The sequence below is a fragment of the Mandrillus leucophaeus genome, unplaced genomic scaffold (genome assembly GCF_000951045.1).
Source record: "Mandrillus leucophaeus isolate KB7577 unplaced genomic scaffold, Mleu.le_1.0 Scaffold631, whole genome shotgun sequence".
NCBI classification, from domain to species: Eukaryota; Metazoa; Chordata; class Mammalia; order Primates; family Cercopithecidae; genus Mandrillus; species Mandrillus leucophaeus.
This window is the reverse complement of record NW_012106820.1, coordinates 816,103-843,517: the sequence shown is the minus strand read 5'-3', so window position 1 is coordinate 843,517 and position 27,415 is coordinate 816,103. Positions and strand designations below refer to the sequence as shown.

General features: G+C 42.8%; 1 protein-coding gene across 1 annotated transcript in view; it reads left to right on the top strand.

The window, feature by feature from the left end:
• OTUD7A (OTU deubiquitinase 7A) overlaps nucleotides 1-27,415 on the top strand; it is a 201,619-nt gene that overhangs the window by 19,860 nt on the left and 154,344 nt on the right. Inside the window, exons 2-3 of the mRNA XM_012000580.1 lie at nucleotides 13,634-13,728; nucleotides 15,445-15,599. Coding sequence (XP_011855970.1) covers nucleotides 15,449-15,599 — 151 coding nt within the window. The 5' untranslated portion in view covers nucleotides 13,634-13,728; nucleotides 15,445-15,448. The remainder of the gene's footprint in view (nucleotides 1-13,633; nucleotides 13,729-15,444; nucleotides 15,600-27,415) is intronic.

Genomic DNA, 27,415 nt, shown 5'->3' with positions numbered 1-27,415 from the left:
ACTCACGGGAGGGTGCAAATCTGTTGTGCAGACTCTCCACAGGCGGGGAGTAGAACCCAGCCCTTTTCTTTTCCAGCTGGGAAGCAGGTAACCTGGGGCAGGTTCTCAACTCTGCTTGCCCACTGCCTGGAAACAGACTTGGGACTGTTAGGGGAGGCACGGTTGGAGTGAGACCAGCCCTTCGGATTGCACAGGGGCTGGGTGAGGCCTGTGACTGCTGGCTTTCCCTCACTTCCCTGACAGCCTGCATGATTCAGCAGAGGCAGTCATAATCCTCATAGGTTCACAACTCCACTGACCTGGGAACCTCACCCTCATCCCCCACTGCAGCCGCAGCAAGATGCACCCAAGGACAGTCTGAACTAAGACACACCCAACCCTACTCCCACCTGATGGGCCTTCCCTATCCACCTTAGTAGCTGAAGACAAATGACATGTAATCTTGGGAGTTCTAGGGCCCCACCCACCACTGGTTCTTGTCCATACTACCACAGCTGATGCTCCCTGGAAAGTGCCACCGCAGGTGGCCAACCAGCACAAAAATAGAATATTAAACCACCAAAGCTAAGAACCCTTGCAGAGTCCATTTGACCCCACCATCAGCTCCAGGAGAACGGGTGCTAGTGTCCACAGCTGAGAGACCCGAGATGGTTTGCATCACAGCTGAGAGACCCATAGATGGTTTACATCCTGTGCATTGTCCTGTGCAGACAATACCCAGTACCAGTCTGGAGCCAGGTAGACTTGCTGGATGGCTAGACCCAGAAGAGAGACCACAATCACTGCAGTTCAGCTGACAGGAAGCCACAATTATAGGAAAAGCAGGAGAGTGCTACATCAAGGGAACACACCATGAGACAAAAGAATCTGAACACCAGCCTTCAGCCCTAGACCTTGCCTCTGGCAGAGTCTACCCAAATGAGGAGAAACCAGAAAACCAACCCTGGTAATATGACAAAACAAGGCTCTTTAATACCCCCCAAAAAAATCACACTAGTTCACCAGCAATGGATCCAAACCAAGAAGAAATCCCTGATTTACCTAAAAAATGATTCAGGAGGTTAGTTATTAAGGTAATCAGGGAGGCACCAGAGAAAGGCAAAGCCCAGTGCGAGGAAATCCAAAAAACGATATAAGAAGTGAAGGGAGAAATATTCAAGGAAATAGACAGCATAAAGAAAAAACTGTCAAAACTTCAGGAAACATTGGACACACTTATAGAAATGCAAAATGCTCTGGAAAGTCTCAGCAATAGAATTGAACAAGTAGAAGAAAGAAGTTGAGAGCCCGAAGACAAGGTCTTTGAATTAACCCAATCCAACAAAGACAAAGAAAAAAGAATAAGAAAATATGAACAAAGCCTCCAAGAAGGCTTGGACTATGCTAAACAACCAAACCTAAGAATAATCGGTGTTCCTGAGGAATAAGAGATTTCTAAAAGCTTGGAAAAACATATTTTTGGGGAATAATCGAGGAAAACTTCCCTGGCCTTGCCAGAGACCTAAACATTCAAATACAAGAAGCACAAAGAACACCTGAGAAATTCATCTCAAAAAGATCATCACCTGGGCACGTTGTCATCAGATTATCTAAAGTTCAGACGAAGGAAGGAATCATAAGAGCTGTGAGACAGAAGCACCAGGTAACCTATAAAGAAAACCTGTCAGACTAACAGCAGATTTCTCAGCAGAAACCCTACAAGCTAGAAGGGATTGGGGCCCTATCTTCAGTATCCTCAAACGAAACTGTTTTCAGTTAAGAATTTTGTATGCAGCAAAACTAGGCGTCATAAATGATAGAAAGATACAGTTTTTTAGAAAATGCAGAGACAATTTGCCACTATCAAGCCACCACTAGAAGAACTGCTAAAAGGAGCTCTAAATCTTGAAACAAATCCTAGAAACATATCAAAACAAAACCTCTGTAAAGCATAAATCACACAGGATGTATAAAACAAAAAGACAAGTTAAAAAGCAAAAACAAAAAAACCAAGGTACACAGGCAACAAGTAGAACAATGAATGCAATGGTACCTCACATCTCAATAGTAACATTGAATGTAAATGGTCTAAATGCTCCACTTAAAATATGCAGAACTGCAAAATAAATAAGAACTCACCAATGAACTATCTGCTGTCTTCAGGAGACTTACCTAACATGTAAGGACTCACATAAACTTAAAGTAAAGGTGTTGAAAAAGGCATGTCATGCAAATGGACACCAAAAGCAAGCAGCAGTAGCTATTCTTAGACAAAACAAACTTTAAAGCAACAGCAGTTAAAAGAGACACAGAGGGACCGTTATATAATGGTAAAAGGCCTTGTCCAACAGGAAAATATCACAATCCTGAACATACATGCACCTAACACTGGAGCTCCCAAATTTATATAACAATTACTAACAGACATAAGAAATGAGATAGATGGCAACACAATAATAGTGGGGGACTTCAGTACTTCACTGACAGCACTAGACAGGTCATCAAGATAAAAAGTCAGAGAAACAATGGATTTAAATTGTACCTTGGAACAAATGGACTTAACAGATATATACAGAACATTTCATCCAACAACCATGGAATACACATTCTATACAACAGCACATGGAAGTTTCTCCAAGATAGACCATATGATAGGCCACAAAATGAGTCTCAATAAATTTAAGAAAATTAAAGTATATCAAGCACTCTCTCAGACCACAGTGGAATCAAACTGGAAATCAATTCCAAAAGGAACCTTCAAAACCATGCAAATACATGGAAATTAAATAACCTGCTCCTGAATGATCATTGGGTCAAAAGTGAAATCACGATGGAAATTTAAAAATCATTCAAACTCAACGACAAGAATGGCACAACCAATCAAACCTCTGGGACACAGCAAAGGGGATACTAATAGGAAAGTTCATAACCCTAAACACCTATCAAAAAGAGTGAAAGGGCACAAACTGACATTCTAAAGTCACACCTCAAGGAACTAGAGAAACAAGAACAAACCAAACCCAAACCCAGCAGAAGAAAGGAAACAACCAAGATCAGAGCAGAACTAAATGAAATTGAAACAACAACAACAACAACAAAAATACAAAAGATAAATGAAACAAAAGCTGGTTCTTTGAAAAGATAAATAAAATTGATAGACCACTAGCAAGATTAACCAAGAAAAGAAGAGAGAAAATCTAAATAACCTCATTAAGAAACAAACAGGAGATATTACACGACAGAAATACAAACGATGTGACACCACAGAAATGCAAAGGATTATTCAAGGCTACAGTGAACACCTTTACACACATAAACTAGAAAATCTAGAAGACATGGATAAATTCCTCAAAAAATACAATCCTCCTAGCTTAAATCAGGAAGAATTAGATACCCTGAACAGACTAATAATAAACAGTGTGATTGAAATCTTAATTTAAAAATTACCAGCAAAAGAAATCCAGGACCAGATGGATTCACAGCAGAATTCGACACTATTCCACAAGACAGAGAAAGAAGAAAGCCTCTCTAATTCATTCTATGAAGCCAGCCTCACCCTAATACCAAAACCAGGAAAGGACATAACCAAAAAAGAAAACTACAGACTGATATCCTTGCTGAATACAGATGCTAAAATCCTTAACAAAATACTGGCTAACAGAATCCAGCAACATATCAAAAATATAATCCACCATGATCAAGTGGGTTTCGTACCAGGGATGAAGGGATGATTTAACATGTGCAAGTCAATAAATGCAGCATACCACATAAACAGAATTTAGAACAAAAATAACGTGATCATCTCAATAGATGCATAAAAAGCATTCAACAAAATCCAGCATCGCTTTATGACTAAAACTCTCAGCAAAATCGGCATACAAGGGACATACCTCAATGTAATGAAAGCCATCTGTGACAAACCCACAGCCAACATAATACTGAATGGGAAATTTGAAAGCATTCCCTCTGAGAACTGAAACAAGACAAGGATGCCCACTCTCAGCACTCCTCTTCAACATAGTACTGGAAGTCCTAGCCAGAGCAATAAGAAAAGAGAAATAAAGGGCATCTAAATTGGTGAAGAGGAAGTCAAACTGTCACTGTTTGCTGACAGTATGATTATTTACCTTGAAAACCCTAAAGACTCCTCCAGAAAGCTCCTAGAACTGATGGAAGAATTCAGCGAAGTTTCTGGATACAAGATTAATGTACACAAATTGGTAACTCTTCTATACACCAGGAAAGAAAGCAGAGAATCAAATCAATAACGCAACCTTTTTTATAACAGCTGCAAAAATAAAATAAAATACTTGGGAATATACCTAACCAAGGAGACGAAAGACCTCTACAAGGAAAACTACAGAACACTGGTGAAAGAAATCATAGATGACACAAACAAGTGGAAACACATCCCATGCTCATGGATGGGTAAAATGAATATTGTGAAAATGATCATACTGCCAAAAGCAATCTACATATTCAATGCAATCCACATCAAAATACTACCATCATTCTTCACAGAAATAGAAACAACAATTATAAAATTCATATGGAACCAAAAAAGAGCCTGCATAGCCAAAGCAAGACTAAGCAAAAAGAACGAATCTAGAGCATCATGCTACCTGATTTCAAACTATACTATAAGGCCATAGTCACCAAAACAGCATGGTACTGGTATAAAAATAGGCACATAGAGTAATGGAAAACAATAGACAACCCAGAAATACACCCAAATACTTAACAGCCAACTGATCTTCGACAAAGCAAACAAAAGCATAAAGTGGGGAAAAGACACCCTTTTGAACAAATGATGCTGGGATAATTGGCTAGCCACATGTAGGAGAATGAAATGGGATCCTCATCTCTCATCTTATACAAAAATCAACTCAAGAGGGATTAATGACTTATATCTAAGACCTGAAACTATAAAAGTTCTAGAAGATAACATTGGAAAACCACTTGTACACATTGGCTTAGGCAAGGATTTCATGAGCAAGAACCCAAAAGCAAATGCAATAAAAACAAACATAAATACCTGGGACTTAATTAAACTAAGGAGTTTTTGCATGGCAAAAGGAACAGCCAGCAGAGTAAACAGACAACCCACAGAGAAGGAGAAAATCTTCACAATCTATACATTTGACAAAGGACTAATATCCAGAATCTGCAACAAACTCAAACAAATCAGTAAGAAAAAGAAAACCCCATCAAAAAGTGGGCTAGGGAGATGAATAGACAGTTCTCAAAAGAAGATGTACAAATGGCCTAGAAACATGTGAAAAAATGCTCAACGTCTCTAATAATCAGGGAAATGGAAATCAAAACCACAATGTGATACCACCTTACTCCTGCAAGAATGACCATAATAAAAAAAAAATCAACAAACAGATGTTGGCATAGATGTGGTGAACAGGGAACACTTCTACACCGCTGGTGGAAATGTAAACTAGTGCAGCCACTATGAAAAACAGTGTGGGGATTCCTTAAAGAACTGAAAATAGAGCTACCATTTGATCCAGCAATCCCACTTCTTGGTATCTACCCAGAGGAAAAGAAATCATTATACGAAAAAGATACTTGCACATGCGTGTTTGTAGCAGCACAATTCACAATTGCAGAATCATGGAACCAACCCAAATGCCATCAATCAATGAGTGGATAAAGAAACTGTAGTATATTTATACAATGGAATACTAGTCAGCCATAAAAAGAAATGAATTAACATCATTTGCAGTGACCTGGATGATATTGGAGACTATTATTCTAAGTGAAGTAACTCAAGAATGGAAAACCAAACATCGTATGTTCTCACTGATATGTGGGAGCTAAGCTATGAGGACGCAAAGGCATAAGAATGATACAATGGACTTTGGGGATTTGGGGGGAAGGATGGGAGGGGGGCAAAGGATAAAAGACTACAAACAGGGTTCTGTGTATACTGCTCAGGTGATGGGTGCACCAAAATCTCACAGATCGCCACTAAAGAAATTACTCGTGTAACCAAACACCACCTGTACCCCAATAACTTACAGAAAAATTTTTTAAAAAGTTTAAAGAAAATGTGCATATACACAATGGAATACTATGCAGCCATGAAAAGGAATGAGATCATGTCCTTTGCAGGGACATAGTTGGAACTGAAAGCCATTATCCTCAGCAAACTAACACAGGAACAGAAAACCAGACACCGCATGTTCTCACTTATAAGTGAGAGCTGAACAATGAGAACACATGGACACAGGGAGGGGAACAACACACACTGGGGCCTGTTGGGGGGATGGGGGGATGGTGAGCATCAGGATAAATAATGCATGCAGGGCTTAATACCTAGGTGATGGGTTGATAGGTGCAACAAACCACCATGGCACACCTTTACCTATGTATCAAACCTGCACATCCTGCACATGTATCCTGGAACTTTAAATTAAATTTTTAAAAACTTGTGTGTGTGTGTGTGTATTTGTTTGTTTGTTTAACCCAAGACCCAACACTCAGCATCTTTTTCAGTGTGGAAACACCAAAGTTGTTCCCACTAAAGTTAGGAGCAAAGCAAAGATACCCATAACCTCTCATAATATGTAATATTATATTGAATGCATTAATCAAGGAAATCAGGCAGGATTGGGAAATAGAGAGATACTCCATCTCAAAAAAAAAAAGTTAACACAAACTATATTTGCATTTGATATGATTGTGTATCTGGAATACTGAAAAAACTATGGAAAATTGCTATAAATTGTAAGAATTTAGTAAAATAGCAAGATATAAATTTAGCACAGAGAAATCAATAGCTTTGATTCGAGCAGGAGAAGTGGAAAGAGTAACTGTGTAATATGCTATCATTCCTGATTTTATTAAGAACTAGGATTCGGTGAGGGAAGGAGGTTCATCTGTCAAAGAGATTAGGTTAAGTAAAAACTCTGAAGTCTTCTATTTGAATTGGAAATATTAAAATGAACTCAAAATTTAGTCTTTATTAAACATATTTCTTAGCTCTCCAAGAAGTCCCGTAAACAATGACTAAACCACTAGTTATGGGTACACCAAGCACCCAGATTGTGGTCTTGAAAAACCGTTCTCAATAAAGAAGACTCATAGTTCTTTGGAGAAATGTCGAATTCTAGATCCGGAACAGTAAATGTAGAAAAGGGACCTGAAACATTTTATCACCCAAGATATATAGAAAAGACTCTGTCAGCTGCGCTAGTGTCAAGGGAACTTGATTCAGAACTTAAGCATCAATAAAGACAACAACTGCTCTATATTGGACAGATCAAAATGCATAAAATATGTTTAAATCGAGGAATGCAAAATATTTCAAAAAAAGAAGTAACAAATTGATCCCATTGAAGGAAGCTAGTGAACCAACTTGTCCAAGTAAAATGATGAATTAAAAGGTCATAAATAAAGCATCCATCTTGCCTTTTCTATTAGATATCTACCACTGGGTGACCAAATAGTAGATTAGTAGAAGTTTCCCTTTAAGAATTCCAGCTAATAAAGAAAGAATGAGTGAAAGAATTGTACTGCCAGTATATGCAACCCCTCTTGAATTGCTGGGTCTAGGCAATGATCATCAGTGGCTGCTACCATCGCAGGCAGAGACAGATACTCAGTGCCTACTGATGGAAGAAGACAGCACCAAAATGTGCCCCAAATTGAACCTGAATCTGATTAAGTCTTATATCCCAGTGCTGATTTACATGAAATAGGACAGAGGAGCACAGGACATGGCACCAGAGGAGCAATCAGTAAAAGCCAGATGATAGAAAACTCTAGAGAAAAATATATACATCAGATTTTTCAACAGAGGAAAAAAGACGGAGGCAAAATCTGTAGATTAAAAAAGACGTATCAACCAATTACACTTGAATTCTGATTCAAGTAAGAGGAACAACAAACTGAAAAAACTAAATATGTGAACTTATAACGTTTGATATCATTGGAAATTTGCACACTGGAAATTTGCACAATGGATATTCTTCATTCTTAAATGAAGAATTATTGTTCATTTTTAAGTGGGATTATGGTACTGTGGTTATGTTTTAAAGGGTCTTTTAGAGAGAGAGAGATGGAAGTAGTTGTGGATGAAATAATGTGTTATCTGGAATTCGCTTCAAAATGATGTGAGCAGGGGAAGGGTTGGAGATAGAGAAGGAGCATGGTTGGCTAAGAGTTGATAATTGTCATGCCTGAGGGATGGGTGCATTGGCTTTAATATACTTTTCTGTCTACTTTTATGCATATTTAAATATTTATTGGAAAAATATTTTTAAAATATATACCATCACTTAATTCTGTGTTCTCCTTGTTAGCCTAAAAGTCTAAGCTCAAGAGTAGACAGACTGGGATGTTGAGGTGCCATTTACAATTTCTAGTGCCCCACTTTCTCCTGTCATTTAAACTACTGTTTAACTCGTATTAAGAACCATTGAAGAATTTGATATGTCATTGATGAGTATATCATTTCAATGCATGTAAGACAAAACTCCAGTAGATCCTACACTTACTGCTAATCCCAAAGGTATACATTTTAGTAGAGACTTTTCTTCCATCTTTCCATGCTAGGAGAAAATTGTGAAACAGTACAGTTGAGTGAGTGTCAGCTAAGGAAATGTTTTGCTTCCAGTCATGGATTTATGCACATATTTTATTTTAAAGGCACCAGATGCTCTGAGAGCTGGCACAAGGCCCAGTCATGGCCCCTGAACAGAAGGCATGTCTCCCTCCCATTGAGCCCATTGGGTGTCCAGCCCAGGGCACCTGCTGGACAAGTGAAATGGGCTCAGTGCCCACATGTGTGCCTTCTCCGAGCCCCAGGTGCAAGTGGTGGGCCCCAGCACTGCCCGCTGTTGCTGCTGGAGCCTTCCTCGGTTCCGACCAGACAATGCATTTGAGAGTATCAGCTTCACCAAGGGGAAAACTAAAGAGTGAAATGATCCCGCAACAATGCGAAGAACTTCAGTGTGCCCCACAGACTTTCCCATAGCCTCTTCTGTTTGATTTTCACACAGCCCGATCTGTCGCTGTCTGGCCAAACCTCTCTTCTTATTCCTCAGTAAGAAGCACCTCCCCTCTCCTCACCCAGGACTTTTTACATTGAATTTCCTGGAGAAATTGCTTCACACAGTCCAAATTGCTCTTAGACTCATCTTTATCTCTAGCTTGCATTGTGGAGGTTATATAAGTAATATACATGGCCAAGCTTTGGAAATGATGATGTGCTCTGTGCATTGGAATGTTTGGCAGAGCCAAACTTCCCAGAACTCATGCCCCTGCACTGAAAGACACCGGGCTTTCTTACCTTTCATCTGACCCATGAAAATGCTCTGGAAGATGTATTTCCCTAACGTGGCATCCACTGAAGCCTTTGTCCCCTAGTGTACCACACTTGCCCAAGGTCACAATGGCATCTGGCAAAGGACGAGCCACACATGCAGGCTCGTAGAATGTTGACATCTGAGTTGAGACGGCCAATTCATTTCACCAGGGAAGCCCAGGCATCTGATCTCCTCACCAGGGTGGGCTTCCTCGCCAGGCCAGACAGGATGAAGGCATGCCTGACCTTTTTTCATATTTAACCATTCACCCGCTTAACAGGGATGTATAAATGTATGGGTAGTCAAGGGCGGGTTCTCAGTACCAGAACAGTACATTTGCCTATTGTTTTAATCTGTGTCAATGGTAATAATAGTAATAGTGCGTGTTCTTTCAGTATCCTCTCATCTCACTGTATCCTTCCTGCAATTCTAAAGAGGCAGAGTTGTTCTCACCCTCATTGCTCAGATGTGACAACCAAGGCTTCAAGAAGTGAAGTGGCCTTTCCAGGGTTGCAGGGGCTTTGCACCCAGCCAGGCCATCAGCTCCCAAGCCTGCGCTTGACCCCAGATCTGTTCATCCACCCCTCTGTTCCCTTATCCCTGTGTTCAGTGTGCTGCATCATCAAACAGACCTGATGAAAGCAAGCTCCTGCTCCCCACTCACTTGTGTGCCCCTGCCCGTGGCCCTCACTGGCCCTCTCTGAAGTCAGTCTCTCTGGCTGTGATGGGTGTTCACTTGGCTGCCTCCAAACCACCTGCCTCCCAGGCAGCAGCTCTGAGCTCATGCCCGGGCCGGGCAACCCTGTGGAGCCAGGGGCAAAGGAAGAATAGTCATGCTGACCTTGCCTTCATTTAAAAGGCTGATATTTTGTTCATCAAGGATATTTTTGCACTAAATTTTTTTTTTGCAAATATAGCACTAAAATGTTGTTTATGTTGATTCCTGAGTGTTTTTGCATCCCCTTAGATTCTGCAGCAGTGGCAGGTGCCGCCTCACCTCACCTTAGTTTTGGCCCTGGTGTGTGCCAGGCACTGTGACCAGGAGGATAGAAAGGAGGATGAAGTAGATCCCAGCTCTCAGGCAGCTGGCCCTCTGTTGAGAGAGATTTTAAAGGCATTCACTACCCTGTTCGCTGCCCTAGGAGTGAAGAGTAACCTCCAGGCATTCATTCACCCATAGTCTTCCTGTACCTGTCCCCAGGGTTCAGACCACAAGCCTCTGCCACCATCTCCCAGTGTTCATTCTCCATCTACCCATTTTATTGCCTTTCAGTGTCCAGTTATGACGTCTACAGACAAATATAATATAGCAATGTTTTATTTGAGCTTCACTGAAACAGAAATTTGTTTGTTTGTTTATTTATTTGTTTATTGGAGATGGAATTTCACTCTTGTTGCCCAGGCTGGAGTACAATGGCGCGATCTCAGCTCACTGTAACCTCTGCCTCTCGGGTTCAAGCGATTCTCCTACCTCAGCCTCCCAAGTAGCTGAGATTATAGGCACCTGCCACCACACCTGGCTTTTTTTTTTTTTTTTTAATTTGTAGAGACAGGGTTTCACCATGTTGGCCAGACTGCCCTCAAACTCCAGACCTCAGGTGATCCACCAGCCTTGGCCTCCCAAAGTGCTGGGATTACAAGTGTAAGCCACCATACCTGGCCAAAACAGAAGTTAATGAAAAATGTATCCTGAGGCAGTTTGGGTCTTTATCCTGCTACACCTCTGTCTTGCAATTTCGCTGTCTGGTTGGACCAGTTCCTCCACTAAGTGTCTTCCAAATCCAGCAGTTGGTCTTTGAGACCTGTGTGTGTGTGTCTGTATCTCTCTGCTTACTGGGGAGCTCCTGGGGCGGCTCAGGGGGCTCATAGTTCCCACACAGTCCCTGCAGTCATGGCCGGAACAGATTAGCAGCTCCATGAAGGTTGCTTAAGTGAGAAATGAACACTGCAACCTCGGATACGGGAAGGAAGACGGAATTGAAGGCAGGAGCCCCCACCAGTTTAACCCTCTGTGATTCTAAGCCAAGGCACTAGAGGTAGGCCCCTTATTCCTGCCTTCAGCAAGCTGGTGGCAGCAGTTTTCTTGCTCAATGGAGACTTGGGAAGGCAAGGGTGGTCTCAGGGTCCCTGTTGAGAGTTCATTCAGTGGCTCATGATTAATGTTTGTTGAGCATGTACTATGGGCCAGTACATTTTGTGCATGAATTCCTTAAAATTTCATAATAACTGTGAGATACTATTATTATTCTAATTGTATTGATGAGGAAACTGAGGCATGGAGAGGTGATATAACATGCCTAAGGTCACACAAAGTATGTGAACCATTTTGGCCCCAGGGACTGATTCCAGGGCCAACCCTCTTCCCCACATGGCACTGCCCCTCCTAAGGCAAAGTCACCAGGCATTGACGGGACACATCACTTTCCCCAGGGTGGCTGATGAGACCTTCAGAGACGTTCTGTCTAAGGGCTAGGATGCATGGAGGAGAGCAGGAATGCAGGGCCAGGGCACGGCCACCCAGAGCCTCAGGCTGTTCGAAGCGGCTGAGTGAGTGCTTTAGACCACACAGGGTAGGTTGAGAGGCACCATGCATGCTTGGGAGGATGGCCCAGGTAACTGGGGGCCAGTGTCGCCACCAGCCCAGCCCCTCCCATATCATCATGGGACATGAATGTGAGGATGTGGTGATGGTGGCAGTGTGAGATTTAACAAATACATCTGGAAGGCCAGGTGCGGTGGCTCCCACCTGTAATCCCAGCACTCTGGGAGGCCAAGGTGGGCAGATCACGAGGTCAGGAGATCAAGACCATTCTGGCTAACATGGTGAAACCCTGTCTCTACTAAAGATACAAAAAAAAAATAGCTGGGTGTGGTGGTGCATGCCTGTAGTCCCAGCTACTCGGAAGGCTGAGACTGGAGAATGGCATGAACTTGGGAGGCAGAGCTTGCAGTGAGCCGAGATCGTGCCACTGCACTCCAGCCTGGGCAACAGAGTGAGACTCCATCTCAAAAAGAAAAGAAGAAGAAGAAGAAGAAATAAATCTGGAAGCAAGATAAACACGGTAGCTTCTTACCACACAAAACATTCATTTTAAGTCCACACTTTAATCTATGTTTGCATTAAGGACATGATACAGAGGAGGAGATATGGACATAATTTTAACTGCCATGCTGGTGAAAGCTCATGAAGTTCACAGTACAGCAACCTGGCATAAGTATAAATGGGCTGAGATTACACCATTCACTGCCGCCGAAAGGTGGGGCAACCCAAGTGTCCATAGATGAATCAACTGATACGTAAAATGTGATCTATACATGCAGTGGAATATGAGTCTACCTTAAAAAGGAAGAAGATTCTGACACATGCCGACAGCATGCAGCAACCTTGAGGACAGTATGCTAAGAAGAATAAATGAGCCACAGAGGACAAATCCTATATGATCCCATTCACGTAAGGTACCCAGAGTAGTCAGATTCACAGAGACAGAAAGTAGAATGGTGGTGGCCGGGGCCTGTGGGGAGAGAGGAATGCAAAGTTAGTATTTCATGTGTGCAAAGTTTCAGTTTGGGAAGATGAGAAAGTTCTAGAGTTGGATGGAGGTGATGGTTGCTCAATGGTGTAAAGGTACTTAATGCCACTGAACCTTACACTTAAAAATGGTTAAAATGATAAATTTCATATTATGTATATTTCACCACATAACTGAGATTGAATGTACTGGTGTGGTATGTGCTAATAAAGTTTAAAACAGCTCTGTAGGCTGGGTGCGGTGGCTCACGTCTGTAATCCCAGCACTTTGGGAGGCCGAGGCGGGTAGATCACAAGGTCAGGGGATCAAGACCAACCTGGCTAACATGGTGAAACCCCGTCTCTACTAAAGATACTAAAAACTAGCCGGACGTGGTGACAGGCGCCTGTAGTCCCAGCTACTCGGGAGGCTGAGGCAGGAGAATGGCGTGAACCCAGGAGGTGGAACTTGCAGTGAGCCGAGATCGCGCCACTGCACTCCAGCCCCTGCGACAGACAGAGCAAGACTCCGTCTCAAAAATAAAAAAAAAAGAAAAATACAGCTCTGTGCTGTGCAAGTGATCCTCACTGAAATAGAAGTGCTTGCTAAAACAAGGGAAGCTGAGACAGCCCCCGGCCAGGCCCAGGCATGGGAGATGGTGGTCAACTGGTGAGCGGGGACCTGTAGGGCCCAGGAAGACAGAGTACATGCCTCAGGCAATTGGCCAAGGCCAAGATCCAGCCTCCTGTGACAAAAAGCCAAGCCTTCGGCCTCAGTCTGAGGGTAAGGAGATCACATGCTCTTGTTTTCTGATCTGTCCCCCAGGTGGCAGTGACAAAAGAAGAGACTCTCCCGGCTGAAGCCCCGGTGCATGGAGAGAAGGAAGAAATCAATTTCCTAATTGGTACCATATACATCAGGTCAAATAATTTTCTTATTTTCTAGCTGCATCAACTAAAAATTACACCCAGTAGGAGCTGTGTGCAAGATGGGGTGGTCACAGTGAATGTCCCTGAGGGTATGGACCTCCCTGCCTGAGACCCTCAGTCCTCAGGGTCTTGCACATTAGGTGAGCTCATTTCCTGCATTCCTACAGAAAAACAGGAGTGCTCAGAGAAATGAAGCCCATGTCACAGCTGGACAAGGGCAGGGCCAGGGTCACATCAGGCTATGTGCCTGGCTCTAAAGCATGGGCCACTGACACAGGACCTACCCCACCAAGCGGCACCCATCCCAGTGGGTTACTGTGAAAGAAAGAACAGAGGACAGTCATCAATAGTATGGGATTCAAACTCACCCCCACAATCTGTAAAATTAATTACATGCTTACTAGCATAAAATTCTCCATTGCCTGTAATGGAGTCTGCAGACTTTTTCCGTAAAGTTCCAGGCAGTAAATCTTTTCAGTTTTATGGGCCTCAGGGTCTCTGTTTTAACTCCTCAACTCAGCTGGGTGCAAAAGCAGCCACAGGCAATATGCAAATGAGTGGGTATGGCTGTCTTCCCATAAAATTTCATTTACAAAAGCGGGTGGCATACCACAGGTTGCCCGTGGTCCGTAACTTACGGACGTTTTATCTACACAAACACAAGGATGCATTTGTACTCCATCAGCAAAGACTGAGCACCCACTGGGGACCCCAGCACCTCTGACTCGTGTTAAGTCTCTCTCACTTGCAATGTGACAGTTGCTTTTCCCCAGCAATCAGCTGCTGCAGTCAGCCTGGGTCAAGCTGCTGCACATCCATTCTCTTTCTCTGGCTGGGATCATACTGCCTGGGAAATCTGACATTCTTCAGAATGTTGTTGGATTGATGGCAGCTCTTAGATGGCAGATAGTTTAGTAGCCATCTTCAGCAAGTGTGGTATTTCAGTCAACTGTGGATTAACCTGGAGTCTTTTCTACTAGCCAAGTAAGGGGTGAGGGCTGAAGGGGTAGGATGACACACTGGTAAAGGCATAATTGGAATAGAGTGGGTAACATTCATCACATTGTGAAAGTATTACAAGTCTATACGGTTCGGAAGAGGATTAGAAATCTAGCAACTCCAATTGAATTTTTCTAGGTATATTTAGGTGTTTGAAATTTTAAAATAATCTAGTCTTTTTTCCCCATCAGTTATTAGAATTAATAAAATGTAAGGTCAGGAGCACTGGAAATAGTGATGACCCCTTGCCTTAGTCTATCTGGGGTGCTATGTCAAAACACAATAGCTTGGGAGGCTTATGAACAATAGAAACGTATTCCACACAGTACTAAAGGCTGGGAAGTCTGAGATCGGGGAACCAGCGGATTTGGTGTCTAGTGAGGGCCCATTTCCTGCTTCTTAGATAGCACTGTCTCCATCACCTTGGAGATGAGATATCAACATATGAATTTGAGGAGGAAACACAAACATTCGGCTCATAGTACCCCTTCTCTCACATGGCATGTACAGAGAGATGACATTTTAGTTCAAATTCTATAATATAATGTCTTGCATGAAGAATCAGGCAGTTGGACCAAACCAGTTCAGAAAAATATGACAGCAGGTGGAAATGGCTCCTGTTCTCTCCCTCGGGTCCCTGCATGTAGTTGTCACTTGCAGCTCCATTTCTGTCACGTGGTAAAATGCCTTTTCTCTTCTTTCCTGCAGATGGATGGTTTCTAGTGTGCTTCCAAACCCCACCTCGGCTGAGTGTTGGGCAGCACTTCTACATGATCCTATGACTCTTGATATGGACGCAGTCCTGTCAGACTTTGTTCGGTCCACAGGGGCAGAACCTGGTCTGGCCAGAGACCTGCTGGAAGGTAAGCCCACCTCCTTGTCCCCCCACACCACCATTCTGGGCATAACCACCTTCCAAATAAGAAGATTTCCAATACCTGATAACGGTGGTACTTGGACAGTATTTGGACTCTCAAAAGTGAAAGTGTTGGTGATAAAATTATTTTTGTTATTTTTATTTGGCTTATGAAATAGATCACCCAACTCTTGACAGTAAAGTTGCCGTGAAGCACTAATTGGGCTTTGCCTTGTGTCACATCTTACTGATGTTGAGTCAAAACTTATCAATGATTATTATATTTAAGAAAATATATTCAATGGAGCAGAAATACAAAACATTCAAGAAAATACTTTTATGGGAGGCCTTAGTTTCCTATCTCTGTGTTAGCTGAGACGAAAGTACTCTAGGCCAGGGTTTTTGGTGGAAAAAGCACCTACTATCCAGTAAAGTCACTGGGAGTAATTCACAAACAAGAAGACAGCCTTCATCCTCCAGCTTTTCACATAGATATCATTTGCTGTGTGAGAAATGTGCACCCTCCGTATGTGTGATGTTTTCAGATATTTATTCAGCTACAACCATAGTGAAGTAAAATGAAAGCTTAGATTCTGTGTCACTAAAATGGATTTACCTTTTTTTTTTTTTTGGATGGTGGCAGTGGTATGCCACTGGTAGGAAGGACCAGTCACAACTTCTCAGGACAGTCAGCTGTGTGAGAGGACAGAACTTTGAAATGTTTACTCTTTACTTCAAATGTATAAACTGCGATTTGTGGAGTTAGTAAATACTTGGTCAAGAATTGTAAGTCACAATGATTCTTTAAGTCACTTAGGGAAAATAAGAATTACTGTACATTTGCAGAAGTGGAGAGAACTATTCCATCGTATTGAAAATTAAGAACCACCTACTGAGGATTATCAGAAAATGGCAATGGCAAAAACATAGTTTTTAAATTTTCCCCAACCTCTTAGAATTTCAAACCAACTCCAAGTTTAGAATAAAATATGCTTAGAGTTTTTGCGATCTATGGAAATCACAATATGATTCTCCCTTCCTGCTATTTATATGATACAATGTCTCCCTGTCAGTTTCCATTATTTTTGTTAAGTGGGCAGCAGAGGGGAGAAACAGGCTTGGAATAAGGTCGGCAGTGAAATCTGAGTTCGAGTTTAGATTCAGCCACTTATCAACTATGAGATATAGGACAAATTATTTTACTTCCCTTACCCTCAGATTTTTCTACGTTGAACTTAACCCACCTTACGAGGTGACTGTGAATATTAGAAGTTGTGATATAAAATGTGTGGTAAAGAAGCAGCATGTAACAGATGCTCAAAAAAGTATTTTCATAAGAACATGCTTGTGGTGGCCATTATTGGAATTAGTACTAAAATCAGTATTAATGTCTAGACAGTCTTAAATAGGAAGCAAGAGATGTCATCTCTTTTCTTTATTTTTTTTACTTATATTCTTCACATTAAGATACAGAAAAATTAAGTTTTTTGTGTCTAGTTCTATGAACTTTAACACATATATGGATTTGTGTTATTACTACCACTTTCAGGACACAGAAGCACTTCATCACCTCCAGATTCTCTGTCCTGATATCTTTTATAATCAGACCCTCCCCTACTCCAACCATTGGCAACCTGTGCTCTCTTTTCTACCGCTAGTTTTGTCTCTTTGCAAGAATGTCAGATAAATGTCCTACAGAGCCTAATCTTTGAAACTGGCTCCTTTTCATGCAGTGGGATTATTTCGAGACTCATCAAGTCATGTGTCAGTGGCCGGTTCCTTTTTGTTGCTGAGTAGTATTCCATTCTGTAGGTACACCACAATATATTTATCCACTCATCTGTCCAGGGGCATTTCAGTTGTTATCCATTTTTGGCAGTTATGACTAGAGCTTCTAGAAACATTTAAGAACAGGATTTTGTGAATATGGTTTTAATTTTTCTTTCTTTCTTTCTTTCTTTTTTTGTGACACGCAGTCTCGCTCTGTAGCCTAGGCTGGAGTGCAATGGCGCCGTCTCAGCACATTGCAACCTCCGCCTCCCAGGTCCCAGTTCAAGCAATTCTCCTGCCTCAGCCTCCTGAGTAGCTGGGATTGCAGCTGTGGACCACCATGCCCAGCTAATGTTTGTATTTTTAGTAGAACCGGGGTTTCACCATATTGGCCAGGCTGGTCTTGAACTCCTAACCTTGTGATCCGCCTGTCTCAGCCTCCCAAAGTGCTGGGATTGTAGGTGTGAACCACCGTGCCCGGCCTAGTTTTAATTTTTCTAGGCTAAATACATATTAACCTTGTAAGAAACTGCCAACCTGTTTTCCAGAGTGCTGCACCATTTTGCATTCCCACCAGCAATGTCTGAGAGCTCCAGCTGCCCCACATCCTTGTCAACACTTGGTATTTCTTCCTTTTTTGTTTTTTCGTTTTAACCATTTGATAGCTGTGTAATGGTATTTCTTCATGGTTTTAAATTTCATTTTCCTAATAACTAATGACATTGAAAATTTTCATGCTATTTATCATCCATCTTTTTATTCTCTTTCATGAAATGTCCGTTCAAGCTTTTTGCCTATGTCTAAATTGAGTTGTTTACTTGAGTTTTAAGAGTTCTTTACATATTCTGAGTATAAATCCTTTGTTCAGATATGTGATTTGCAACTATCTTCTCCCAATCTGTGCTTGACTTTTCAGTCTCTTAACAGGGCCTTTTACAGAGCACAGTTTTAAATTCTGATGCAGTCCAACTGACGTTTTTCTGGTATGGATCTTGCATTGCGTGACATATCTGAGAAATTTTGCATAACTCCAGATCATGAAGATTTTCTCATAGTTGGGCTTTTTAAAGTTTTATACTTTCATGTTTTACATTTAGATCTACGATCCATTTGAGCTGATTTTTGTATATATAATATGTGAGATTTAGGTCCAGATTCAGTTTTATGCATACAGATAACCAATTGTTTCAACATCATTTATTGAAAATATCCTCCTTCTTTCATTGAAATTGAATTGCCTTTACAGATTTCACAAAAAGCCAACTGAGGGTATTTGTAAGAAATATATTTCTGGACAGTGGTTCTGTTCCATTAATCATTATGTCCGTTCTTCTATCAACACTGTGCCATATTGATTTCTATAGCTCTGTAATGAGTCTTAAAATCAGATAGTGTGATTTTTCTAAATTTATCCTTTTTCAAAAGTGTTTCAGCTATTTTTTTTTTTTGCCTTTCTGTGTGAACTTTAGGATCCACTTACCTCTATCTACTCTATCTATGAACTGTTTTGCTGAGATTTTGACTACAATTTTAGTAAATCTACAACTCAATCCTATGTTGTGTCTTTCAGTCCATGAAGGAATGCTATAATTTCCATGTACTTGGGCCTCCATTAAGTTCTTTCATCGACATTTTATGGCTTTTGACATATAGATCCTGTACATGTTTTGTTTTATGTATATCGGGGGGTGGGGTTGTAAGCTATTGTACATATTTTTTATTTCAGTTTCTACTTGTTCATTGATAATATACAAAAATATAATTGATTTTTGTGTGGTGATCTTGTATCCTACAATCTTGCTAAAGCTAAACTCAGTTTGTTCTAGGAAGGTTGTGTGTGTGTGTGTGTGTGTGTGTGTGTGTGTGTGTGTTCTCCTTGGGATTTTCTACATAGGTGATCATATTGTCTCTGAGTAAAGACAGTTTTATTCCTTTCCAGTCTCTAGGCCTTTCTGGTTTTCTTGTCTTGTTTCACTGACGAGGACTATTCAAAAGGTTAAACAGCGGTGTTAAAAAAGAAGATCCTTGTGATGTTCTTAATCTCTGAGAAAAAGCAGTATTTCACCGTGAAGTAGAATGTTGGCTATAGCTTTTAGTAGATGGTCTTTATCAGGTGAAGAAAATTTCTTTCTATTCCAAGTTTGCTGAGAGTTTTCTAATAAATAGATATTGGATTTTTAAAATGAAGATCAGATGGGTTTTTTGCTTTAAACTGTTGCTATACTAGATTACACTGATTGTCTTCCAGTGGTAAACCAGACTTTCAGCTATTTCTTTCCATGTTTCTATGTTCTACCGTTTTTTTCTTTGCTTCTGGGACTCAGATGACAGGACGCTCAGACCTTTTGTTGTTACCTAACATCTCTATGGTTCTGTTCAAGTTTTTCAAGTTTGTCTGTTGTTCAGATTCAATCATTTCTATTAATTTATTTATAAATTTACTAACTACTTCCTCCATCATCTTCTGTTAGTGAGCCCATCCAGTGGGTTTTCTATTTTAGTAGTTGACTTTTTTCATTTCTAAGATTTCCACTTAGTTCTTCTTCGTATCTTCTATTTGCAAAACTTTCTGTATTTTTTAAGAGTACCCTTCTTTACTTGTACAATATTTTTAACAACTGCTTGAAAATCTTTGTCAAATAATTCCAGTATCTGTTTCATCTCAGAGTAGCTGTTTGCTTTCTGTATGCTGAGTATGCTTTCAGTATGCTGAATTGTATCCTAGATATTTTAAATACTATGTTTTGAGATTCTGGTTATCGTTAAAATCTTACAGTGAATGTTATTAACTTTATTTTAGAAGATAATCACTCCAAATGGGTTCAGACCACAAATTCCTAGTTCCGGCAAGACTTGTGTGGATTGTGGTTGCTGTGAAAGTCTTTGAGATGTGGATCTATCTCACACAAGTGCCACCTAGTGGCCAGCCTGGGACTCCGGTGGTAGTCTATCCCGTATTTCAGCACTCGAAGTCTGTGTCATCTGTGTAGGGTCAGATCCACACATGCAGAGCTCAAGGGTAAGCCCAAGAGTTGATGAGCAACTGTCAGGGGTTGCTCTCCCGAAGCCCTTCCTCACTGTAACCTGCTCAGTCGTGTCTGGGTCCCTGGGCTCTACCTTTTCAACCCTCCAGCCAGCTTGGGTGGTTGAGGCTTGATTTACCCTACTCTCGGGTGCACGTGACTGAAACACGTCAGAGCCAAGCAGCCAGAAGCCAAAGAGAAAAAGCGTGAAGGTTGTCCCCACCTTCTGGGGACCGCAGACCCTCTCGTTGGAAAGGAAGTTTGCCTGGCCTGATGACTTTAATTATCTGCCATTTCTCACTAGGGCCACAGAATTTCTTGAGGTCTGGGGCACAGAGAAGAAAAACTTTTAGAAAAAGAAAAGAGGATAAATTAGAGATTTCCAGACTTTCTCAGAAAGTAGAGACCCCTTTCCTGCTTCTGTACCGAGTTGGTGACTCTTCCTGGAATTAGTGCCCGCTCTGGATTAGGAGGTGCGCTGAGTCCACACTGGGGAGACTGGAGGTGGGGAAGTGTCTCGCTCACCTCCAGCTCTGTGGCACTTCCAACTGCGGTCTCCTTTCTGCATTGGCGCTTCCAACTGTGATCTACCTTCCTGAGCCCAGTCGCTGCTGCCTGCACGCTGTCCAGGGGTCCCAGCTGCACCCCAGTGGGAGAGAGGGTGGCAGTGCTGAGCGCTCACTCACCTCACCCACTGCTGGGTCCTGCCCTCGGCTTTCACAGGTAAGAGGACTGTGGTTCCATTGTGTGTGATGGATTAAGGTGTCAGAGTAATTTGGGTGAAGATTTCTCTAAAGTCAGTATTTCAAAGAATGAAGTATTTTTGTTGTAAGTCCTCAGAATGATCTGTATTGGGAGGATGTCAGTAATGTGGGAATTTAGAGGGGAGATGTCTAAAGGGAAATAAATCCTCATGGTGGCAGAAGCTGAGTGGAAGGTACATGGTCCTCATTTGTAACTTCTTGTACTTTTATTTATTTCAAAATGAAAAGTTAAAAAACACCGCAGTGATGGGAATCACAGCACAGCAGAGGGAAGCCAATAAGAGAGGAGGAGCAGGGGCTGATCACAACCTTGGTAAACTGAGGCAAGTGAACACTGACCTGCCTCCAGACAGAAGAGGGTGGCCTTGCCTGTTCGCCTGCTTCCTGTGTTACCAGATCAAACTTGGGTCTGGCGCTCTGGCACAGCAAAGCCAGAAACTGACGTCAAGCTTGCAGTAAGAGAAAGTGAGACATTTATTGCAGGGCAGCGAGCCAGGAGAATTGGGCAGCTCGTGTTGAAGCCCTGAATCCCCCAGTGCCATATAGGTAAGCGTTTTCACAGGCAGGAAGAGTCTGGGCGTGGTGGCTCATGCCCGTAATCCCAGCACTTTGGGAGGCCTAGGAGGGCAGATCACCTAAAGTCGGGAGTTCGAGACCAGCCTGGCTAACCTGGTGAAACCCCGTCTCTACTACAAATACAAAAATTAGCTGGGTGTGGTGGTGGGCACCTGTAATCCCAGCTACTCAGGAGGCTGAGGCAGGAAAATCGCTTAAACCCAGGAGGCAGAGGTTGCAGTGAGCCAAGATTATGCCATTGCACTCCAGCCTGGCAACAGAGTGAGACTCTGTCTCAAAAAAAAAAAAATAAAAAATAATAATAATAATAAAATAAAAGCGGGGCAGAAGTTACAGGCAAAGATATAAATCAATACATGGAGGCTGTACATTGGTTTGACCTAGAAAGACAGGCCATCTTGAACCAGATGTAGGGCGAAGGGCACAGGTCATAGGTGGATTCGAGGATTTTCTGATTTACAATGGGTTAAGGAGATGAAGCTTTGTCTGCAAATTTGTGATCAGCAGAAAAGAATGTTAGCTCTGGTCTGTGGGCATGACCTCCTCTAGGCCCGTCAGGAAGAATTTTAGAACAAAGAATGGTGGTCCAAGCTCAGTCCTCAGTTTCCCTTGTCTGAGGTCTGCATGCCAGCAGATAGCACTTTTCATTTGGTGAGGGTCCTGGTTTCGGAAAATCAACTCAAGGACTTGTGTTAAAATGTTACCTTTATTCTCTATAGGGAACTTGGGTCTATTCTGTGACTTTAACTTCCCTGGCTATTGTTTCAAGTTATTCTTCCCTTCTTGCTTCAGTTGCTCGTTTACTTCCCAGTGCTGGCTAGGTGCCTGGAAATGCCTTTGAGGGAACTCAAGATTTCCTTTTATTTTCATGCTTGGGGGCAGGTGCCCGGCAGGCCCCTAAGAGGGGTCTCTGCTCCATCTCATCTTCATATCAACCCCTTGCATGTCCCTGACGTGGTTCTCCAAAACAAATTCAAGTCAGGTAACTCCATTTCCTCAAATTGTTCATACCCCGCCCCCATTAATTACCTGCAAAATAAACTTCTCCACCTGGTACTCCAGCCCTTTAGCATCTAGTCCTATTCCATCCCTTCCCTCATTACCTGAGGCGTCTCTTCACCGTCCCTTTCCCTGACTTGACACCCACCTCTGTGCTTCTGTCTTCACCCATGGCTCCTGCTGCCCCTCCGCCTGCACACACTGCCTCCCAGTTGAAATTCAGCTCTTCCTCCAAGATGGATCATGAACTCCCAGACAGCAAGGACCATACAAGGTTTTGTTCACTGTTTGCCCAACACTCAGCACGTATGAGTCCCTCAGTAGAGTGATCTATTAATAGCTGCTGGGGTACAGTGATGAGCAGCCAGACAGAAATCACCCCCATGGAGACAGATGGAAATAAGTTATATAGTATGTTAGCCATTAATGCTGTGAAGATAACTAAGTTAGGGAGAAGGTAGCGAGTATGAGTGTGTATAGTTTTAAATTAGGGTTGTCAGGGAAGGCTTAAGGCTTCACTTAAAAAAAAACATGGGATCTGAGCAAAGATTTGAGGAAAAAGGTGGTCTAGGGACCATGAATCCTAAGCAGGAGTTAATGCTTGACCACAAGGTGTGATGGCCCTTGGCCGGGGCTGGGACTGTCTTGTCAGTGGGTCTAGAAATACTGAAAGGAAACCGTTGGCTGCCCTTCCAACTGTCCTGTTCCCACTAGGGAGAGCTCTGCCGTTAGACCAGACATATTTGGGGGAAAAAATGGCAAAAACAGAAAAAAAAAATAAACATCTCCAATCAGAATTCTAAGATACGTCCTCTAGCCTGGCCCCATTCAGGAAGACACATTCTTCCTTTAGAGATAAGAGTATTTAAATACTCTTAAACAGACCCATTAAGACCATTTGTGGTGAGTTTCCTTGTGTCACACTGATCAATTAAGTAGATCTGATTTCCCTCATTTCCTTCCTACTGGGGAAGCTTGTAACCCCCAGGTACCATCACTGGCCTATTTTGCTGGTTTTACTCAAAAGTCTGTGCCATTGTGGCTGCTTGAAATTAAACACTTTGGCCAGGTGCGGTGGCTCACGCCTGTAATCCCAGCACTTTGGGAGGCTGAGGCAGGCGGATCACGAGGTCAGGAGTTCAAGACCAGCCTGACCAACACAGTGAAACCCCGTGTCTACTAAAACTACAAAAATTGCCGGGCATGGTGGTGCACACCTGTAAACCCAGCTACTCAAGAGGCTGAGGCAGAGGTTGCAGTGAGCTGAGATCGTGCCATTGTACTACAGCCGGGGCAACAAGTGAGACTCTGTCTCAAAAGAAAAAAAGAAAGAGAGAAAGAAACACTTCCTCTCTGGAAAGCCAGCCACATTCGTGCCAGCATCTTTCTTGGTGTCTGTGCGTGGACAGAGCCTCCCCATTCCCCCATGTCCCCCACCACTTTGTGTCCTTCCACTTTGCTTCACTTATGTGCCCACCACTCCGGGGTTCCTTGAGGTCCAGGAATTCCATGCCGTTCGCTTTCACACGGCTGAGAGCCCAGCACTGTGAATGAGCTGTCCTGAGTGGGCACTCAGTAATGTGGGCGAGACTGAATCAAGCTGAAGAGGGAAGGAGCAAAAAAGCAGCCAGAAGCCCTCTGATAGTGCAGCTCAGATTCACAGTCATGTTGTTGAACACTTTTTAAGATAAAAAATTAGCTGTGCAAACTGAAATCGATTTAAACGATTTTCTTTGATTAGGCAGGAAAGAGGAGGCTGCTACGTATTAAGAACTCCCACTTAAGCCAAACCTTCATGTTTTCAGTCTCCAAGCAGGCATTGAGGGCCTCTGGGCTGCGTGTGGGAGATCCAGGAAGAAAGAAGAGTAGGCCCTGCCTTCAGGGTCCTTCCTGCCTAAAGCAATCTATAGGCAGCTGTGTTCTAACAAAACCTTTTTTTATAAAACCGGCAGGCAGCCAGCCTATGGGCAGTAGTTTGCCAACCTGTGCTGTAGATTAAAAAAGGCTTGAGATCTGTCAAACAGTGATAATGTATGCACATTATTTGAATACTGATTCCAACAAACTAAAAAAGAAAAATTATAAGACAATCTGGGAAATGTGAGCACTTAACATTTACTGGATATTTGATGATATTAAAGAATAACTACTTTTAGATATGATATTTTTATTGTGATAGTGCTAAGAGAAATAAGATGCATACTGACGTGGATGGATGAAGTAATATCATGCAGGGGTTTTCTGGGGACAGGCGAATGGGTGGGAGAGGAGATGAAACAGTATTATCCATGAGATGCTTTTTATTAAACCTGAACAGTGGATGCAAACAGGTTTATTATAAGCGATGTACGAATGTTTCCATAATAAAAAGTTTTAAAACAGACAGCACCAGGAAACCTCCGCTTCCAGCCAAGATGAAGTATCAGAATGTGGGTGTGCCCTCCTGCCTAAAGAAGAAAATGATAAATATGATAAACAAGACACTGAACATTAGATAGTGAAGGACAGTAGTCCCCAAGAGATTGGAAACAAACAAGGTTAGTCCTATAATTGCCCAGCTCACTGCCTTGAGAAAGTTTCTAGTATGTGGTACAGGGAGGAGGAACCCAGAGGAAGCTTGCCCGACTCCACAATGGAAGGAGACAGAGCTTAGAGTCCCAGGAGTCCAGGAGGCTGGAGTCCACAGGTCAGAGCCTGAGAGAGGAGACAGCTACACAGAGAGAACTGCAGTGATTCACAGAGGGTTTGCCTCTGCTACTCCGCCAAGTGTCAGTCAGTGCCTGTGTGTGAGGAAGCTATGTGGAGCTGGGGAGAGAACCACCTAAGAGGATTAGAGGAAACAGTGCCTGGAGCTGATACTAAGCCATGGAAAGTGCCTGTGCTCGCCAGCCAGGCCGTACAAGCACTTGTACGGATCTTGCCTCAGTAATTGGGAATAATTAGCCCTGTAATAAAAACTTTTCTAGGGCTAGACACAGTGGCTCATACCTGTAATCCCAACACTTTGGGAGGCCAAGCGAGGAGGATCACTTGAGGACAAGAGTTCAAGACCAGCCTGAACAACATAGTGAGACCTCTGTCTCCACAAAAATCTTCTAAAAATTAGCTGGGCATGGTGGCATATGCCTGTTGTCCTAGCTATTCAGGAGGCTGAGTTGAGGAGATCACTTGAGCCCAAGAGTTCGAGGTTATGGTGAGCTATGAGCACACCACTGCACTCCAGCCTAGGCAACACTAAGACCCTGACTCTAAAAAAATAAAAGTAGGTAAATCACTCTGATCATACCTAATGAACCTTAAAAGCAAAAAGCAAGATTCAAAAGGATCAAAGTGAAATGGCCTCATTGCCTGACCCAAAGTTCTTGGTCTCACAGCCAAGGAAGTCAAGGACATGGCCACACCAAGGGTGAGGTTAGAGCAGAAGCAGAAATGTATTAGGTGAAAGAAAGATAACAGCTCTCTGCAGCAGAGAGGGGTCCCAAAAAGCATTGCCATTCAGCAGTGGGTTTTTTAAAGCTAGCTAGTGGGGAGGCAGTATCTTATCTACATAGGGTGTGAAAAACCAGTTAGGACCAGGTGTGCCATCTGCATAGAGCGTGAATCTCTGGCATCCTCCACCCCAACCTTTTATTATGCAGGCAGTTCTTTTGCCTGAGTTACTACACGTTGCTTTCCTACTGTGTGTGTGCTTAAAAAGGGGAGGTATAGCCCCCATGGTGGACACACCTGGCCCCAGGTACCCCTTTCTGTCTGTGCAGCTGCAAGCATCCCCCCACGCAAATTCCAGCTTCCTTATCTATGTTTGCAGCCCGGTCTTCGAGGCTGCTCTTTGTTGGAAAATAAAATGATTCACTTTGGGAGGCTGAGGCAGGCGGATCACGAGGTCAGGAGTTCAAGACCAGCCTGACCAACACAGTGAAACCCCGTGTCTACTAAAACTACAAAAATTGCCGGGCATGGTGGTGCACACCTGTAAACCCAGCTACTCAAGAGGCTGAGGCAGAGGTTGCAGTGAGCTGAGATCGTGCCATTGTACTACAGCCGGGGCAACAAGTGAGACTCTGTCTCAAAAGAAAAAAAGAAAGAGAGAAAGAAACACTTCCTCTCTGGAAAGCCAGCCACATTCGTGCCAGCATCTTTCTTGGTGTCTGTGCGTGGACAGAGCCTCCCCATTCCCCCATGTCCCCCACCACTTTGTGTCCTTCCACTTTGCTTCACTTATGTGCCCACCACTCCAGGGTTCCTTGAGGTCCAGGAATTCCATGCCGTTCGCTTTCACACGGCTGAGAGCCCAGCACTGTGAATGAGCTGTCCTGAGTGGGCACTCAGTAATGTGGGCGAGACTGAATCAAGCTGAAGAGGGAAGGAGCAAAAAAGCAGCCAGAAGCCCTCTGATAGTGCAGCTCAGATTCACAGTCATGTTGTTAAACACTTTTTAAGATAAAAAATTAGCTGTGCAAACTGAAATCGATTTAAACGATTTTCTTTGATTAGGCAGGAAAGAGGAGGCTGCTACGTATTAAGAACTCCCACTTAAGCCAAACCTTCATGTTTTCAGTCTCCAAGCAGGCATTGAGGGCCTCTGGGCTGCGTGTGGGAGATCCAGGAAGAAAGAAGAGTAGGCCCTGCCTTCAGGGTCCTTCCTGCCTAAAGCAATCTATAGGCAGCTGTGTTCTAACAAAACCTTTTTT